The sequence below is a fragment of the Salmo salar genome, chromosome 06 (assembly GCF_965601325.2).
Source record: "Salmo salar chromosome 06, fSalSal1, whole genome shotgun sequence".
NCBI classification, from domain to species: domain Eukaryota; kingdom Metazoa; phylum Chordata; class Actinopteri; order Salmoniformes; family Salmonidae; genus Salmo; species Salmo salar.
In genome coordinates this window covers 23,389,787-23,409,004 of record NC_138296.1, presented here as the reverse complement: position 1 = coordinate 23,409,004, position 19,218 = coordinate 23,389,787, and the positions used below count along the sequence as shown (strand labels likewise).

Genomic DNA, 19,218 nt, shown 5'->3' with positions numbered 1-19,218 from the left:
CCAACAATGACGAGACAGCCTACAGGGAGGAGGTGAGAGCCCTGACGGAGTGGTGCCAGGAAAATAACCTCTCCCTCAACGTCAACAAAACGAAGGACAGCGGAGAGAGCACGCCCCCATCCACATTAACTGGGCTGCAGTGGAGAGGGTCAAAAGCTTCAAGTTCCCCAACGTGCAAATCACTTAGGACCTGAAATGGTCAACAACGCCTCTTCAACCTCAGGAGACTGAAGAAATTCAGCTTGGCCCCTAAGACCCTCACAAACTTCTGCAGATGCACCACCTAGAGTATTCTGTCGGGCTGTATCACCACCTGGTACGGCAACTGCACCATTCTCAACCGCAGGGCTCTCCAGAGAGTGGTGCAGTCAGCCCAACACATCATTGGGGACAAATTGCCTGCCCTCCAGGACATCTAGAACACCGGTGTCACAGGAAGGCTAAGAAGCTCATCAAGGACCTCAGTCACCCGAACCATGGCCTGTTCACCTCTACCATTTAGAAGGCGGAGACAGTACAGGCACATCAAAGCCTGGACCGAGAGACTGATAAACAGCTTCTCCAGGCCATCTCAGACTGTTAAACAGTCATCACTAGCCGGCCTCCGCCCTGTTCCCTGCCCTGAACCTTAGACACTGTCACTAGCCGGTTACCACCTGGTACTCTACCCTGCACCTTAGAAACTGCTGCCCTATGTACATAGAGTCATTGAACACTGGTCACTTTAATAATGTTATTATTATAAAAAATGTTTTACCCCTTTTTCTCTCTAGTTGGTAGTTAGTCTTGTCCCATCACTGCAACTTCCGTACGGACTCGGGAGAGGCGAAGGTCGAGAGCCAAGCGTCCTCGAAAACACAACCCAACCAAGCCGCACTACTTCTTGACACAATGCCCGCTTAACCCGGAAGCCAGCCGCTCTAATGTGTCAGAGGAAACACAGTACAACAGGCGACCATGTCAGTGTGCATGCGCCCGGCCCACCACAGGAGTCGCTAGAGCGCGATGGGAAAAGGGCATCCCGACCGGCCAAATCCTCCCCTAACCCGGACGACGCTGGGACAATTGTGCACCGCCTCATGGGTCTCCCGGTCGCGGCCAGCTGCGACACAGCCCGGGATCGAACCTGGATCTGTAGTGACGCTTCAAGCACTGCAGTGCCTTAGACCGCTGCGACACTCGGGAGGCCACTGTAATAATGTTTTACCCACTTTATATTTATATACTGTATTCTAGTCATGGCTCATCCTATATAACTATTCCTTCCAGTTCTCTGCTGCCAATGGCTGGAACGAATTGCAAAAATCACTGAATGGCATATCTCCCTCACTAACTTTAAGCACCAGCTGTCAGAGCAGCTCACAGATCACTGCACCTGTACATAGCCCATCTGTAAATAGCCCATCCTACCTAACTACCTCATCCCCATACTGTTATTTTTTATTTTTTGCTCCTTTGCACCCCAGCATCTCTACATGCACATTCATCTTCTGCACATCTATCACTCCAGTGTTTAATGCTAAATTGTAATTATTTCGCCACTACGGCCTATTTATTGCCTTATCTCCCTTATCTTACCTCATTTGCACACACTGTATATAGACTTTTTCTCTATTGTGTTATTGACTGTATGTTTGTTTATTCCATGTGTAACTCTGTGTAACTCTGCTTTGCTTTATCTTGGCCAGGTCGCAGTTGTAAATGAGAACTTGTTCTCAACTGGCCTACCTGGTTAAATAAAGGTGAAATAAAAAATTACAAAACTACTGCTGTACAGACCTTTTCTATTTACATACTGTCCATACACACTATTCATATATATATTACTTATATTCCGGACTCTGACATTGCTTGTTCTGATATGTCTTCATTTTTCATAATTCTTTTAGCTTTTGGATTATGTGTGTATTATTATTGTATTGCTATATATTGCTGGAGATAGAAACTTGAATTTTGCTGCATCTGTGATAACATCTGCAAAACTGTGTACATGACAAATAAACTTTGATTGGATTTGTCTCTTTTTGTCTGTCTTTTTTACTCTATCAATTGAAATTCACTTCTACCTCCCTCATTGTCTCCCTCACTCTCTGCAGGCCCTCCATCTCCTCCCTCCGCTCCCCAGTGTCACATCCCCTATACGGAGGGACGACAGGCAGATATCCACTGTTTCTGGGATCCAGGACAGGACCCACAGATCCCCACCTCCTACAGCCTGCACTGGAATTCTACGGAGGGGTAAAGACATGTCTACTATAGCCTGTATACATCATAACTATCATATACTGTTCCTACACAGATGCAAGAATAGCTGTTTATTCGCTGTGTTTGGAAACCCGCGGTGACTCGTGGTGTTTAGAAACTGATGGGTTAATGCTGCATTTGTAACCAAGCGGGAAGTGGGAGTTTACCACCATAACGTTAGACAGAGGACTCTATATGGATAAAACCCATTTGGCATGGACATTGTCATCAAAGGATTCACCATTTTAAAGTAGTCAACTGGGTGGGACTTCCTATGGGTGAAGGAAGGATCACATGATTCCATCTGGGTCATCAGGAGGGATCAGCCAATGAATTATACTCGTGAGTAAACATTCCATAACTGTAGGTGGTAGTAAATCACCATCCTTGGCTTTATACCTGTTGAAACAACACACTCTAGATGGCAGTATGCACCCTTTCAGTTTGTTTGTCAACTCATAGAAGTAGAAGAAGAAGAAAATGGACTTATTGAAAATGGAGATGGCTCAATGGTTCTGCCCGTACCAGGGCCGGACTTATGTGCCTTACCGTACCACCTTGTCGGTCCAAATAAAATATTGAAATAGTGATAATTTATTTGACAGAGAGGCCACCGACAGAAAGACGTATCAATCTCAGATAAAGCATTCAAGCGAGCGAAACAGACAAGTTTCCCACTAGTAATTACCAGTTGGAGGATTTTCTTTTCTTCCATTCATATGTGGTAAACACAGAGAATGATAGCGATATCATCTTTATATATTTCCCATTATGGCATCTGTGAGCGCTCAGGCAGTGCCATTGAGGCCATCTCCATTTTGAAGTAGTCAAAAACATTTTTTACTACTTCTATGAGTTGGCAAACAAACTGAACGAGTGCAAACTGCGTTGTTTGTGTTGTTTGAAGAGGTATAAAGCCGAGGTGTGTGTCTCTTTGTTAACAATGGCTGGTGTGCGTTCTCTAATGTTAAGGAAGTCTCGAGGTTTTGTTCACCTGAGTTAGAATACATCATGATAAGCTGTAGACCATACTATTTACAAAGAGTTTTTATCTATATTTTTGTAGCTGTTTATTTACCACCACAAACCGATGCTGGCACTAAGACCGCACTCAACAAGCTGTATGGCACTATTAACAAACAAGAAAATGCTCATCCGGAGGCCGCGCTCCTAGTGGCCGGTGATTATAATCCAGGGAAACTTAAATCTGTCTTACATCATTTCTACCAGCATGTCACCTGTGCAACTACAGACGACAAAACTCTAGATCACCTTTACTCCACACAAGTGTCTTCACTGACATTTTCAACCTCTCCCTGAGCCAGTCTGTAATACCTACTTGTTTCAAGCAGACCACCATAGTCCCTGTGCCCAAGAACATCAAGGTACTTATCATCACAGACACCCTGGACCGACTCCAATTCGCATACCGCCCCAACAGATCCACAGATGTCGCAATCTCTATTGCACTCCACACTGCCCTATCCCACCTTTACAAGAGGAACACCTATGTGAGAATGCTGTTCATTGACTACAGCTCAGTGTTCAACACCATGGTGCCCTCCAAGCTCATCACTAAGCTAAGGACCCTGGCACTGAACACCTCCCTCTGCAACTGTATCCTGGACTTACTGACGGGCCGCTCCCAAGTGGTGAGGGTAGGCAACAACATATCCGCCACAATGACCCTAAACACGGGGGCCCCTCAAGGGTGCATGCTTAGTCCACTCCTGTACTCCCTGTTCACCCAGGGACTCCAACACCATCATTAAGTTTGCTGATGACACAACGGTGGTAGGCATGATCAGCGACGATGACAGCCCATAGGGATGAGGTCAGAGACTGCCAGGGCAACAACCTCTCCCTCAAAAGTGAGCAAGACAAAGGAGCTGATCGTGGACTACAGGAAACGGAAGGCAAAGCACCCCCTCATTCACATCGACAGGGCTGTAATGGAGTGGGTCGAGAGCTTCAAGTTTCTTGATGTCCACATCACTAAGGATCTATCATGGTCCACACACACCAACACAGTTTCTACCCCCAAGTCATAAGACCTCTAAATAGTTAGTTTAATAGCTACCCGGACAATCTGCACTGACCATATTTGCACTAACTTCTTTGACTCATCACATATATGCTGCTGCTACTGTCTATTATCTATCCTGTTGCCTAGTCACTTTATTCCTAGTTATATGTACGTATAGTGCATTTGGAAAGTATTCAGACCCCTTGACTTTTTCCACATTTTGTTATGTTATAGCCTTATACGAAAATATATTAAATTAACGTTTTTCCTCATCAATCTACACACAATAGCCCATAATGACAAAGCGAAAACAGTTTTAGTTTCTACTTTTCTACTTTAAAAAAAATTCTTAAATATAAAACAGAAATACCTTATTTACATAAGTATTCAGACCCTTTTCTATGAGACTTGAAATTGAGCTCAGGTGCATCCTCTTTCCATTGATCATCCTTGAGTGTCACGACGTCCACCGAAGGTGGCTCCCCTCCCTGTTCGGGCGGTGCTCGGCGGTCGTCGTCGCCGGTCTACTAGCTGCTACCAATCCCATTTTTCCTTTTCGTTTAGCACTGTCTGGTTTGTCACACCTGTGTCTTGTTGTGTCTGATTCGGTGTGTATATTATTCCCCGCTGCAGGTTAGGATGTGTGCGGGATTGTTACTAGTTAGTACGGTAAGGGGTGCGTGCCTGCACCACGGGATTTTGGTTTCGGTTTTGAACGGTATGTGTTTTGCCATGGACATTTGTGTTCGCTAGATTTTCGGAGTTGAGGTTTCTCCTCTGTGGGAACTGTGTTCCAATCCCTGTGGGTGGATGATATATTTAGTGTGGTTTCCTTGTGCGTTTTGTGCTGTGCTTTTGGGACCGCCTGTATTAAAATACATTTGATTCCCTGGAACCCTTCTGCTCTCCTGCTCCTGATTCCACACACACCCCCCTCTGGAAAGAGGTTGTTACATTGAGATGTTTCTACAACTTCATTGGAGTCCACCTGTCATAAATTGAATTGATTGGACATGATTTGGAAAGCCACATAACTGTCTATATAAAGTCACACAGTTGACAGTGCATGTCAGACCATAAACCAAGCCACGAGGTCGAAGGAATTGTCCGTAGAGCTTCGAGACAGGATTGTGTCGAAGCACAGATCTGGGGAAGGGTACCAACACATTTCTGCAGCATTGAAGGTCCCCAAGAACACAGTGGCCTCCATCATTCTTAAATGGAAGAAGTTTGGAACCACTAAGACTCTTCCTACAGCTGGCCGGCCGGTCAGAGCAATTGGGGGAGAAGGGCCTTGGTCAGGGAGGTGACCAAGAACCCGATGGTCCCTCTGACAGAGCTCCAGAGTTCCTCTGTGGAAATGGGAGAACCTTCCAGAAGGACAACCATCTCTGCAGCACTCCACCAATCAGGCCTTTATGGTAGAGGGGCCAGACAGAAGCCACTCCTCAGTAAAAGACACATGACAGCCTGCTTGGAGTTTGCCAAAAGCCACCTAAAGACTCACAGACCATGAGAAACAAGATTCTCTGGTCTGATGAAATCATGATTTAACTATTTGGCCTGAATGCCAAGCGTCACATCTGGAGGAAACCTGGCACCATCCCTACGGTGAAGCATGGTGGTGGCAGCGTCATGCTGTGGGGATGTTTTTCAGCGGCAGGTACTGGGAGACTAGTCAGGATCGAGGCAAAGATGAACAGAGCAAAGTACAGAGAGATCCTTGATGAAAACCTGCTCCAGAGCGATCAGGGCCTCAGACTCTGCCGAAGGTTCACCTTCCAACAGGACAACAACCCTAAGCAAACAGCCAAGACAATGCAAGAGTGGCTTCGGGACAAGGCTCTGAATGTCCTTGAGTGGCCCAGCCAGAGCCCGGACTTGAACCCGACCGAACATCTCTGGAGAGACCTGAAAATAGCTGAGCAGCGACTCTCCCCATCTAACCTGACAGAGCTTGAGAGGATCTGCAGATAAGAATGGGAGAAACTCCCCAAATACATGTGTGCCAAGCTTTTAGTGTCATACCCAAGAAGACTCAAGGCTGTAATCGCTGCCAAAGGTGCTTCAACAAAGTACTGAGTGAAGGGTCTGAATACTTATGTAAATGTATTATTTCAAATTTTCAAATTTCAAATCAAATCAAATCAAATTTATTTTTATATAGCCCTTCGTACATCAGCTGATATTCTCAAAGTGCTGTACAGAAACCCAGCCTAAAACCCCAAACAGCAAGCAAAGCATGTGAAAGAAGCACGGTGGCTAGGAAAAACTCCCTAGGAAAAACTCCCTAGAAAGGCCAAAAACCTAGGAAGAAACCTAGAGAGGAACCAGGCTATGAGGGGTGGCCAGTCCTCTTCTGGCTGTGCAGGGTGGATATTAAAACAGAACATGGTCAAAATGTTAAAATGTTAAAATGTTCATAAATGACCAGCATGGTCAAATAATAATAATCATAGTAGTTGTCGAGGGTGCAACAAGCACGTCCGGTGAACAGGTCAGGGTTCCATAGCCGCAGGCAGAACAGTTGAAACTGGAGCAGCAGCACGGCCAGGTGGACTGGGGACAGCAAGGAGTCATCATACCAGGTAGTCCTGAGGCATGGTCCTAGGGCTCAGGTCCTCCGAGAGAAAGACAGAAAGAGAGAAAGAGAGAATTAGAGAGAGCATATTTAAATACACACAGGACACCGGATAAGACAAGAGAAATACTCCAGATGTAACAGACTGACCCTAGCCCCCCGACACATAAACTACTGCAGCATAAATACTGGAGGCTGAGACAGGAGGGATCAGAAGACACTGTGGCCCCATCCGATGATACCCCCGGACAGGGCCAAACAGGCAGGATATAACCCCACCCACTTTGCCAAAGCACAGCCCCCACACCACTAGAGGGATGTCTCCAACCACCAACTTACCGTCCTAAGACAAGGCCGAGTATAGCCCACAACGATCTCCGCCATGGCACAACCCAAGGGGGGGGGGGGGGGGGGGGCGCCAACCCAGACAGGAAGACCACGTCAGTGACTCAACCCACTCAAGTGACGCACCCCTCCCATGGACGGCATGGAAGAACACCAGTAGGCCAGTGACTCAGCCTCTGTAAAAGGGTTAGAGGCAGAGAATCCCAGTGGAAAGAGGGGAACCGGCAAGGCAGAGACAGCAAGGGCGGTTCGTTGCTCCAGCCTTTCCGTTCACCTTCACACTCCTGGGCCAGACTATACTTAATCATAGGACCTACTGAAGAGATAAGTCTTCAGTAAAGACTTAAAGGTTGAGACTGAGTCTGCGTCTCTCACATTGGTAGGCAGACCATTCCATAAAAATGGAGCTCTATAGGAGAAAGCCCTACCTCCAGCCGTTTGCTTAGAAATTCTAGGGACAATTAGGAGGCCTGCGTCTTGTGACCGTAGCGTACGTGTAGGTATGTACGGCAGGACCAAATCGGAAAGATAGGTAGGAGCAAGCCCATGTAATGCTTTGTAGGTTAGCAGTAAAACCTTGAAATCAGCCCTTGCCTTAACAGGAAGCCAGTGTAGGGAGGCTAACACTGGAGTAATATGATCAAATTTTTTGGTTCTAGTCAGGATTCTAGCAGCCGTATTTAGCACTAACTGAAGTTTATTTAGTGCTTTATCCGGGTAGCCGGAAAGTAGAGCATTGCAGTAGTCCAGCCTAGAAGTAACAAAAGCATGGATTAATTTTTCTGCGTCATTTTTGGACAGAAAATTTCTGATTTTTGCAATGTTACGTAGATGGAAAAAAGCTGTCCTTGAAACAGTCTTGATATGTTCTTCAAAAGAGAGATCAGGGTCCAGAGTAACGCCGAGGTCCTTCACAGTTTTATTTGAGACGACTGTACAACCATCCAGATTAATTGTCAGATTCAACAGAAGATCTCTTTGTTTCTTGGGACCTAGAACAAGCATCTCTGTTTTGTCCGAGTTTAAAAGTAGAAAGTTTGCAGCCATCCACTTCTTTATGTCTGAAACACAGGCTTCTAGCGAGGGCAATTTTGGGGCTTCACCATGTTTCATTGAAATGTACAGCTGTGTGTCGTCTGCATAGCAGTGAAATTTAACATTATGTTTTCGAATGACATCCCCAAGAGGTAAAATATATAGTGAAAACAATAGTGGTCCTAAAACGGAACCTTGAGGAACACCGAAATTTACAATTGATTTGTCAGAGGACAAACCATTCACAGAGACAAACTGATATCTTTCCGACAGATAAGATCTAAACCAGGCCAGAACTTGTCCATGTAGACCAATTTGGGTTTCCAATCCAATTATTTCAGTTTTTTATGTTTAAAATTCTTCTAAAAAATCAAAAAAACTGTTTTTGCTTTTTCATTTGGGGGTATTGTGTGTAGATTGATGAGGGGGGAAATGATTTAGTCAATTTTAGAATAAGGCTGTCACGCAACAAAATATGAAAAAAGTCACAGGGTCTGAATGCTTTCCGAAGCACTGTACCCCTGCACATTGACCCGGTACTGGTACCCCGTGTTGTCATTACTCATTTTGTATTTATCATTACTTTTATTATCACGTGTTATTACTTTTCTAAGCCCTCATTGGCAATTTCCATGCCAAAAACAGGTTTTATGCATCTAGAGTCCTATAGCTAACCCTATGGTGGTAAATTCCCACTTTCCACTTGATTACAAATGCACCATAAGAGGCGGACTCTTATGCTGCATTCGTAACCAAGTGGGAAGTGGGAATTTGGCTTTATTTTTCGCGGTGGTGGGCATTCACAATGCTAATCTGCAGCTAGGACTGGCACAATTACTGTATAACTGTGTAATCGACGGTTATGGATGAAAACTGTCAATAAAATAAAATAACTGTCATAACCATGCTGTGGAACAAACAACTGACTGAAGATGGGACTGCTGGGCGTTCTTGTGGTTGAGTCCGTTTCTGCGGTAACATGGACTCTTAACATCATGAAACTTCGTTGCGCTTTGCTGAAACAAGCAAGGTGTTGTAACAAACAAGTCTTCGGTTGCCTAGGCAAAACCTCTCTCCCTGCAGCATCAGCACATACAGAAATACTGTAGAATGAATAAAACAGGCTTGGAACCTCTAACCCTGGCAATTTGACTGGGAAACTCATAGGTACTCTCGCAATGGCTGCCTTCTATTGTGATGCAATAATTTCCATGGTAATGTAAAATTTTAATTCTAATGATTTTAACTGATGTGGCTCATACATTGGAATGTCAGTTGAGTTTAATCAACAAATCACAGCACATACTGATGGGTACGTGTCCTGCTTTTACTTCCTGCTTTGCTCCTAGGTTGACGATGGTAAGGTAAACGTCACAATAATGCGAAAGTTGTACCGCTCTGAATCAACCATGGGACCAACTCAAGCATTGTAGCTACGGTGCCTAGGCTGAAGGCAACCGGTTTGAAGCATATCATAAGGCTGGTGAAAAAATAAGCACTTTATGCTAATGCAAGGAAAAATACTACAACCATCTAGCCAACATATAGGTTGAAGATTTCAAGGTTAAGACAACAGTGTTCTAATTTACCATAACTCTTTGCAATTCATGGGACCAGTGTTGCTAGTTAGCAATGGCGCTGATCCCATGAATGTTTATTTTCAAATGCTTCTGCATGGAATTATTACAATGCCTTAATCTTTGTATTTTCTTACCTAGACTAGTAGTCTAGGTAAAAAAAAAAAATACAAGCACAGAGTTTCTAAACCCAGAGCCACAAAATCGCAAAACTTCCGGGAACGATTGAGAAACAGACCAAACAGACCAGTCGTGGGGTTCGAGAAGTCAATGAGAGAAATGACAAATTCTTCCGTTAGTTGTTAATTTTATTGAAATCGAAAGGGACAACCTAGATTCGATCCAATGTCTTAAAGATGCACTATGTTTGCTAAAATTCTAATAGCTCGCCTAATTTCAGTTTGTGACAAAACAAGCAAGTACAGTGTGGAGAATCATTGTACCATCTAATATCTTTCCCACAACCAACAATATAGTATTTTTAGCTGTTTGAAGCTTGTGTACAAAACCGAAAGTAAAAGACACAAAAACAAAACTTAAGAACGGAAAGCATAGAAATAGCGCACATAGAACATATGTACCTCTTCTTAAACTTCCTTTCAATGAGAATGACAGATCTATAACACTAAAAACTATGTTAATTTGGTCCGGTTGCCCAAAAAATTACATATTGTAGCTTTAAGTAGTTGAACTTGTTATTACTCAAACCTCGTGAAGGTGACAAAATGACACGTTTTAATTTTCGTCAAAAACTACTTCATATTGAAGGAGTGCCTGTCATGGCGGTCGAAAGGAGCGGACCAAAGTGCAGCGTGGTTGTAGTTCCACATTTGATTAAATCCGTGAAACTTTGCAATACACAAATAACTGAAAATGACAAAACAACAAACCGTGACACAGAGAGAAACAAACACTACTCAAAATATATAATCACCCACAAAACCCAGGAAGAAAAACCCCTACTTAAATATGATCTCCAATTAGAGACAACGAGGACCAGCTGCCTCCAATTGGAGATCATCCCAAACAAGCCAACATAGAAATACAAAAACTAGAACCTAAGAACATAGAAATAGAAAACCTAGAAAAACACAAAACACAATAGTAGAGTAGGTCATGCCCTGACCTACTCTACCATAGAAAATCACATCTTACTATGGTCAGGACGTGACAGTGCCTTTGATTTGACAGCTTGCACATGCGCAGTTCGACGCGAGACAACCGTGTTTTTAAATTTGTTAAATGTATTTTTTATTTATTTTTTAACAAACATCAACAAACAAAAGAGGAATAGTCACATGCAAACAAGCATACATACAAACGATTTACATTGCCAGGAATCCTAAACAAACAAATCATATTCATTAATAATACCACAAGTTTTAATTGTCTTTTTGTTTTTCATTTTAGTTAAAGTAGTGCCACATTGTTTAAATTCATTTATAAAGTGAAAAAAGTTTGGTTTTGAATTAGACCATTTGCATTTGTGAATATGAAATGTACCTAGTATTATTAGCAGTTGAATTAAATATACTACATCTTTATCTATGTCAGAATTTCTGAAATAAATAATTGTATCAAAACCATTAAATAGTACAACCTTTCCTATTTTTTTGTAACAAAATTCTGTATGTCAATCCCAAAAAATGTACTGTAAATACAGGCAAAAAACAAATGCAAAATGGTCTCTTTCTCCATTCCACAGAAATCACAGTTATAGTCAATATTTAGCTTGAATCTTTCCAAAACATGTTTCACAGGAATAATTCTATCTAACATTTTAAATGAAACTTCCTTTACTTTTTTACTGATACAATATTTGTTAGCAATTTTCCAAGCTTTCCCCCACTGTATATCACCATAGATATTTGACCGAAAGAATCTTGCTGAGGAAATTGTAGTATCACAAACAATATTCCTAATCTGTTTATTACTACATTTATCTTTGATGTTAATATTGCCAATGAATATATTTTCATGTAAATCTATGTTACTTACACCAACCACAGAGGAATTTAAAAGAGATACAACCCTCCTTGGAATCGCATCAAAAAATATTGCATATTCTTTTGGGGTTATTGGAATTTAAAACTTATCAAGAAATTCCCCATATGAGAGTAGATATTCATCCTCATTCAGTAACTGACCAACCAACATACTTCAGAATCCAATTTATTTTAAAAGTATTATTTAGAGTATTGAAATCTAAAACCTCAAGACCTCCTTGTTCTTGGGGATTGTCACATCCTGACCATAGAAAGCTCTTATTTTCTATGATAGAGTAGGTCAGGGCGTGACTGGGGGTTGATCTAGTTTATTTATTTCTATGTGGGGTTCTAGGTTTTATTTTCTATGTTGGTGATTTGTATGATTCCCAATTAGAGGCAGCTGGTAATCGTTGTCTCTAATTGGGGATCATACTTAAGTAGCTTGTTTTTCACTTGGGGGTTATGGGATATTGTTTATGTGTAGTTGCATTGTTAGTCACAGTTCGTTTATTCTTTATTTGTTTTGTATTTTTCTAAAGTTTCACTTTGTAATAAATTATGTGGAACGCTACTCACGCTGCGCCTTGGTCCGATCATTATTATGACGAACGTGACAGAATATCCCATCCGACCAGGACCAAGCAGCATGACCAGGTGAAGGAGTCCTGGACTTGGGAAGAGATTCTGGATGGGAAGGGATCCTGGACTTGGGAAGAAATACTGGCAGGACAGGATCGCCTTCCATGGCGGGAGACGCAAGCGGTGAAGGAAGGACAGCGATGACGACAGGGTTCGCGGCCACGACACAAGCCCAAGAAGCAACCTCAAAATATTTTTTGGGGGGGGCACATGGGTTGGTCGGCAAGGGGCGAGTCGGAGAGCGAAGAGGAATATTGGGGTGAGTCAGAGTCCGTTGAGGAGTTATTGGAGGAGAGTGAACGGAGGGGAGATTTAGAGACTTTCGAGGAATTGTTGGATAAATTGGAGGAGAGTGAAGAGAGAGAGCTGTTGGTTTGGCGTAGTATGCATGGCATTCACCCTGAGGAGCGTGTTAGTCGTCCAATGCCACCTGTGTCAGCTCCCCGTACTCGTCCTGAGAAGTGTGTTAAAGTTCCGGTACAATTGAGGCCGGCTATACGCACCAGGTCTCCAGTGCGCCTTTACAGCCCAGTATGTCCTGTGTCACCTTCTCGTACTCTCCCTGAAGTTCGTGTCCCCAGTCCGGTGCGTCCTGTGCCTGCTCCCCGCACTCGCCCTGAAGTGCGTGTCACCAGTCCGGTGCTACCTGTATCGGCCTCACGCATCAGGCCTCCAGTGCGCCTTCACAGTCCAGGATATCCTGTGCTAGCTCTACGCACTGTGTCACCAGTGTGCCTTCACAGCCCAGTGTGTCCTGTGCCAGCGCCCCGCACTTGCCGGGCTAAAGTGAGCATCCAGCCAGGACGGGTTGTGCCAGCTCTATGCTCCAGATCTCCAGTGCGCCTCCACGGTCCAGTATATCCTGCACCGGTTCTATGCACCAGGTCTCCAGTGCGCCTCCACAGCCCAGTGCGTCCTGTGCCTGCTCCCCGTACTCGCCCTGAAGTGCGTGTCACCAGTTTGCCACCACCTGTGCCGGCTCCACGCACTAGGTCTTCAGTGTGCATTCCCAGTCCTGTACGTCCTGTGCCTCCTCCTCGCACTCTTCCTGAAGTGTGTGTCCTCAGTCAGGTACGTCCTGTGCCTGCTCCCCGCACTTGCCCTGAAGTGTGTGTCACCAGTTTGGCACCACCTGTGCCGGATCCACGCACTAGGTCTTCAATGCGCGTTCCCAGTCCAGTACGTCCTGTGCCTCCTCTTCGCACTCTTCCTGAAGTGCGTGTTACCAGTCTGGCGCCACCTGTGCCGGTCCCACGCATCAGGCCTCCAGTGCGCCTTCCCGTTCCAGAGCTTCAGGCGACGGACCCCGGTCCAGAGCTTCAGGCGACGGACCCCGGTCCAGAGCTTCAGGCGACGGTCCCCGGTCCGGAACCTCCAGGCGACGGTCCCCGGTCCGGAACCTCCAGGCGACGGTCCCCGGCCCGGAACCTCCAGGCGACGGTCCCCGGTCCGGAACCTCCTGAGTCGGTCCGCGGTCCGGAGCCTCCAGCAACGGTCGGCGGTCTGGAGTCTCCACCGATGCTGGCGGATTCACAGGATGAGAGGGTTCTTCGTCCTGCACCAGAGCCGCCTCCAATGCTGGCGGATCCGCAGGATGAGAGGGTTCTTCGTCCTGCACCAGAGCCGCCACCGACACTAGACACCCCCCCATAACCCTCCCTTTTTTTTGTTTCAGGTTTTGCGGTTGGAGTCCGCACCTTTGGGGGGGGGTACTGTCACGTCCTGACCAGCTTTTATTTTCTATGATAGAGTAGGTCAGGGCGTGATTGGGGGTTGATCTAGTTTATTTATTTCTATGTGGGGTTCTAGGTTTTATCATATGTTGATGATTTGTGTGATTCCCAATTTGAGGCAGCTGGTAATCGTTGTCTCTAATTGGGGATCATACTTAAGTAGCTTGTTTTTCACTTGGGGGTTATGGGATATTGTTTGTGTAGTTGCATTGTTAGTCACGGTTTGTTTATTCTTTATTTGTTTTGTATTTTTCTAAAGTTTCACTTTGTAATAAATTATGTGGAACGCTACTCACGCTGCACTTTGGTCCGATCATTATTATGACGAACGTGACAGGTATTAGTGAGAATATATTTTTGTAGATGGCGAGGCATGTTCCTCCAAATAAAATGATAAAGAATCTTATCTAAGTCCTTTACAATTTTAGGGGGTAAGTCAAGTGATAACGAGACATAAACCGATCTGGATAGCCCTTCAGCTTTGGACAATAAAACCCAACCGTATAATGAAATATCTCTCATCAACCAGAGGTTCATTTTCTTCTTTGTTTTCTCAATAATGGGGTTAAAGTTTAATTCACTCCTTTGTTTTTCATCCTTGCATATAACAATTCCAAAATAAGTAACCTTATCTTTAATTGGGATACCATATACTTCCTGTAAAACACAATCCTTGAGTGGAAATAAGAATTACTTATTGATATTAATTTTCAAACCCGAAACTAAGGAAAAGTCTTCAATACAGGAAGTATATGGTGGTATCATCATCCATTTGACATAGTTTAAATTCCTTGCCAAGTGCTGAAACTCCTTGATAATTCCCTTTCTTGTTATGAAAAGCCATAATTTGAGTATCCAATAAAAATGGACTAATTGGGCAGCCCTGCCTAATGCCACGGCCAATATCAAATCTTTGGGATGTCCCGTGAGCTAATTTTACAGAGCTAGTACAACCACTATATAAAGTTTGGACTGCTTTCAAAAAAAATCACCAAACCCCAAAAAACGAATTGCTTTGAACATAAACTCATGTTCTACACTGTCAAAAGCTTTATAAAAACCAACAAACATAAGAAAACTCATCAAGGATGAGGTCATTATAGTCAATCATATCTAAGATCAACCTGATGTTATTACTAATGTGTCGACCATGCATAAAACCAGATTGTTCTTCATCAATTATATGATGCAAGCCTCGTTTCAACCTCTTAGCAATACAAGGGCAAATAATTACCCATCATTATTCAACAGGCAAATGGGTCTCCAGTTGTCTATATAAAGAGTATCCTTATTAGGTTTGGGAATCAAAGTAATTACACCTTGCTTTAAGGAAGCCGGTAACTCCCCTTTTTCTATGGATTCTTGAAACATAGCAAGAATTTATCATTGAATGCTTTATAAAACTCGCTTATTAAACCATCATTTCCAGGGGACCTATTGTCCTTAAGGCTTTTAATACAGTCTATCTCAATTTCAGATAACTCATCACAAAAATCCCTGAAATCATTATCAATCTTCTTAGCAATGTTTGCTACATTGTCTAAGAAAAGATCTATATTGGAAGTTGATTGGAAGTGTTTCTTCACATGAGTTTAGCTAGCCAACGTCACCATGACATCAACTACAAGTGTGATCAGGGATTTCTATTGGAGAAGCAGTTTAGCCTATCTTCATACTGTACTGTCTTTGATACAAGGTTAAGACAACGTAGTAATGCCATGTGGAAGCGTCCGAAACAAAAAACACATTCGACCAGTGCCATTGATTACTACCAGAGATGAAGAGAATGAGAAAGGCTGAACGCAGCGGAAAATCTGTCTCTTTCCAGCAGGTGGCGTTTTTTCGTTGTTTCGCCCACTGAGTTTTTTCATGGAGGTTAATGAGAGTGTCGAATTTGGTCAACCAAAAAATGTATGGCTTATTTTCTACGTGAAGTTTATTTGATCGAATAGAAGTTTCGTAATACTTAAGTTGTTATGAGTGTACTGATATAAGTAGGACATGTGATGTCCCGGCAACTTTGAGAAAAAACACTTTATATTGGAGTTGTCGCGATGGCTATGCATATTCATGAAATGAAGCTAGTAGCATAGCATCTCTGTCTATTGAATACACGCGGTTGATGTCGGAAACCCTCTTTCAATAGTCAAAAAAGGACCACAATAATGAGATGTATCCACCAATACAAATAAAGGATAGGCGGGAGCTAGTCAGCCCGCAGCGCCACTTTGTGGACAACTAGGATGGAGAGACATGTATCTTGTCAGTATCCATAACCTTTGTAACTACTAGGTGCCGAGGCTAACTAGCAATGTTGGTCCCATGAATTGCAAAGAGTTATGGGATATTAGAACCCCGTTGTTAACCTTGTAATCTTCAACCTAAACTCAGCAAAAAAGAAACGTCCCTTTTTCAGGACCCTGTCTTTCACAGATAATTCGTAAAAATCCAAATAACTTCACAGATCTTTATTGTAAAGGGTTTAAACACTGTTTTCCATGCTTGTTCAATGAACCATAAACAATTAATGAACATGCACCTGTGGAACGGTCGTTAAGACACTAACAGCTTACAGATGGTAGGCAATTAAGGTCCCAGTTATCTAATCTTAGGACACTAAAGACGCCTTTCTACTGACTGAAAAACACAGAAAGAAAGATGCCCAGGGTCCCTGCTCATCTGCGTGAACATGCCTTAGGCATGCTGCAAGGAGGCATGAGGACTGCAGATGTGGCCAGGGCAATAAATTGCAATGTCCATACTGTGAGACGCCTAAGACAGCGCTACAGGGAGACAGGATGGACAGCTGATCATCCTCGCAGTTGCAGACCACGTGTAACAACACCTGCACAGGATCGATACATCCGAACATCACACCTGCGGGACAGGTACAGGATGGTAACAACTACTGCCCGAGTTACACCGGGAACACACAATCCCTCCATCAGTGCTCAGACTGTCTGCAATAGGCTGAGAGAGGCTGGACTGAGGGCTTGTAGGCCTGTCGTAAGGCAGGTCCTCACCAGACATCACCGGCAACAACGTCGTCTATGGGCACAAACCCACCGTCGCTGGACCAGACAGGACTGGCAAAAAGTGCTCTTCACTGACGAGTCACGGTTTTGTCTCACCAGGGGTGATGGTCGGTTTCGCGTTTATCGTCGAAGGAATGAGCGTTACACCGAGGCCTGTACTCTGGAGCGGGATCGATTTGGAGGTGGAGGGTCCGTCATGGTTTAGGGCGGTGTGTCACAGCATCATCGGACTGAGCTTGCAGGCAATCTCAACGCTGTGCGTTACAGGGAAGACATCCTCCTCCCTCATGTGGTACCCTTCCTGCAGGCTCATCCTGACATGACCCTCCAGCATGACAATGCCACCAGCCATACTGCTCGTTCTGTGCGTGATTTCCTGCAGGACAGGAATGTCAGTGTTCTGCCATGGCCAGCGAAGAGCCCGGATCTCAATCCCATTGAGTACGCCTGGGACCTGTTGGATCGGAGGGTGAGGGCTAGGGCCATTCCCCCCAGAAATGTCCGGGAACTTGCAGGTGCCTTGGTGGAAGAGTGGGGTAAAATCTCACAGCAAAAACAGGCAAATCTGGTGCAGTCCATAAGGAGGAGATGCACTGCAGTACTTAATGCAGCTGGTGGCCGCTGACTGTTACTTTTGATTTTGACCCCCCCCCCTTTGTTCAGGGACACATTATTCCATTTCTGTTAGTCACATGTCTGTAGAACTTGTTCAGTTTATGTCTCAGTTGTTGAATCTAGTTATGTTCATACAAATATTTACACATGTTAAGTTTGCTGAAACTAATTTTGACAGTTGACAGTTTTAGTTGACAGTAATTGACAGTTTTATTGCTGAGTTTAGATGGTTGGTGTATTTTTTTTGTAGAATTCACTTAAAATATATTTTTTCTTCACCAGCCTTATGATATGCTTCAGACCGCTTGCCTTCTGCCTAGACACCGTAGATACAACGTTAGAGTTGTTCCCATGGTTGATTCAGCGCGGATTAGTGATGCTGTTCCATCTTCACCCTAGGGGTGCATTCGTAAATTTGCTCTGGCCATCTACTCCGTTTTCAGAGCTCTCATCTCAGTGTGCCAGAGCGCAGAATAACTGACAAATTTACGAATGCGCAACAGCATTGAATATTGCCGGTGTAATTAAGCGTGATTAAATTGTTGCCAGCAGCACAGTTACAGTCACCAACGCTTTGGATAACATGGAAAAAGCCTAACCAGCTTTGCTAGTGTGTGTAAAATGGTCAGTGAGGTGTTCTCTCACTTTTGTCTGGAAGTAGCTTGCAAGCTAGCAAACTTTATCCAGTTAGCTTGGGTGCTTGACTGCCATTGTGAGGCCAGAACGCTCGGATCACCTACTCCTCCGCCAGAGCGTCCAGTGTGTGCTCTGAACGCTCCGAGAGTGAAACGCTCTGAATTTACGAACTGACAATCTGACAACTCTTTTAATTTACAAACGCCCAGAGCGCGCTCTCTGGCTCTCCAGAGTGAATTTACTAGCTTTGCACCTATGGGTACACTCACACCCATTATGCCATCATTGACTTGATGGGGACGCCCGTTTTATTGTATTTCTATGGCAGCGCATGCAATCAGGAGCGGCAGAGAGTAGAAAATGTGTCTTTTCTTTTGCTATGTGAACAGTTGTTACGGTGACCTCAGTCATTTAACTGGCCAATAACCGTCATCCAAAATTCCATGACCGTCACAGCCCTATCTGCAGCCCTGTGGCATGCTTGGTGTGTTGGAGCTAGGTCTGTGTCTGTGGTCTAAGACTGTATGTCTGCACAGTGCTGTCAGATGTGGTGTTTGAGTGGTGTGTATTTATGTGTCCTGCATCTTCCTTTTCAGCATTAGCAGCGCGGTGGAGGGCACCAATGTAAGTGGTGTGATCCCTCGTGAACTTTACACCAGTTACAGTGACCTGACTGTGTTGGTCAAAGCTGCGAACCAGCATGGCTCTGCCACGTCTACAATGGCTGCCTTCAACACTGGCGATATTAGTGAGTCAGTCAGGGA

General features: G+C 44.2%; 1 protein-coding gene across 1 annotated transcript in view; it reads left to right on the top strand.

Annotated features, from left to right (window-relative positions):
* LOC106568321 (interleukin-6 receptor subunit beta) overlaps positions 1-19,218 on the top strand; it is a 39,710-nt gene that overhangs the window by 5,739 nt on the left and 14,753 nt on the right. The window contains exons 3-4 of the mRNA XM_045719918.2: positions 2,097-2,238; positions 19,051-19,202. Coding sequence (XP_045575874.1) covers positions 2,097-2,238; positions 19,051-19,202 — 294 coding nt within the window. The remainder of the gene's footprint in view (positions 1-2,096; positions 2,239-19,050; positions 19,203-19,218) is intronic.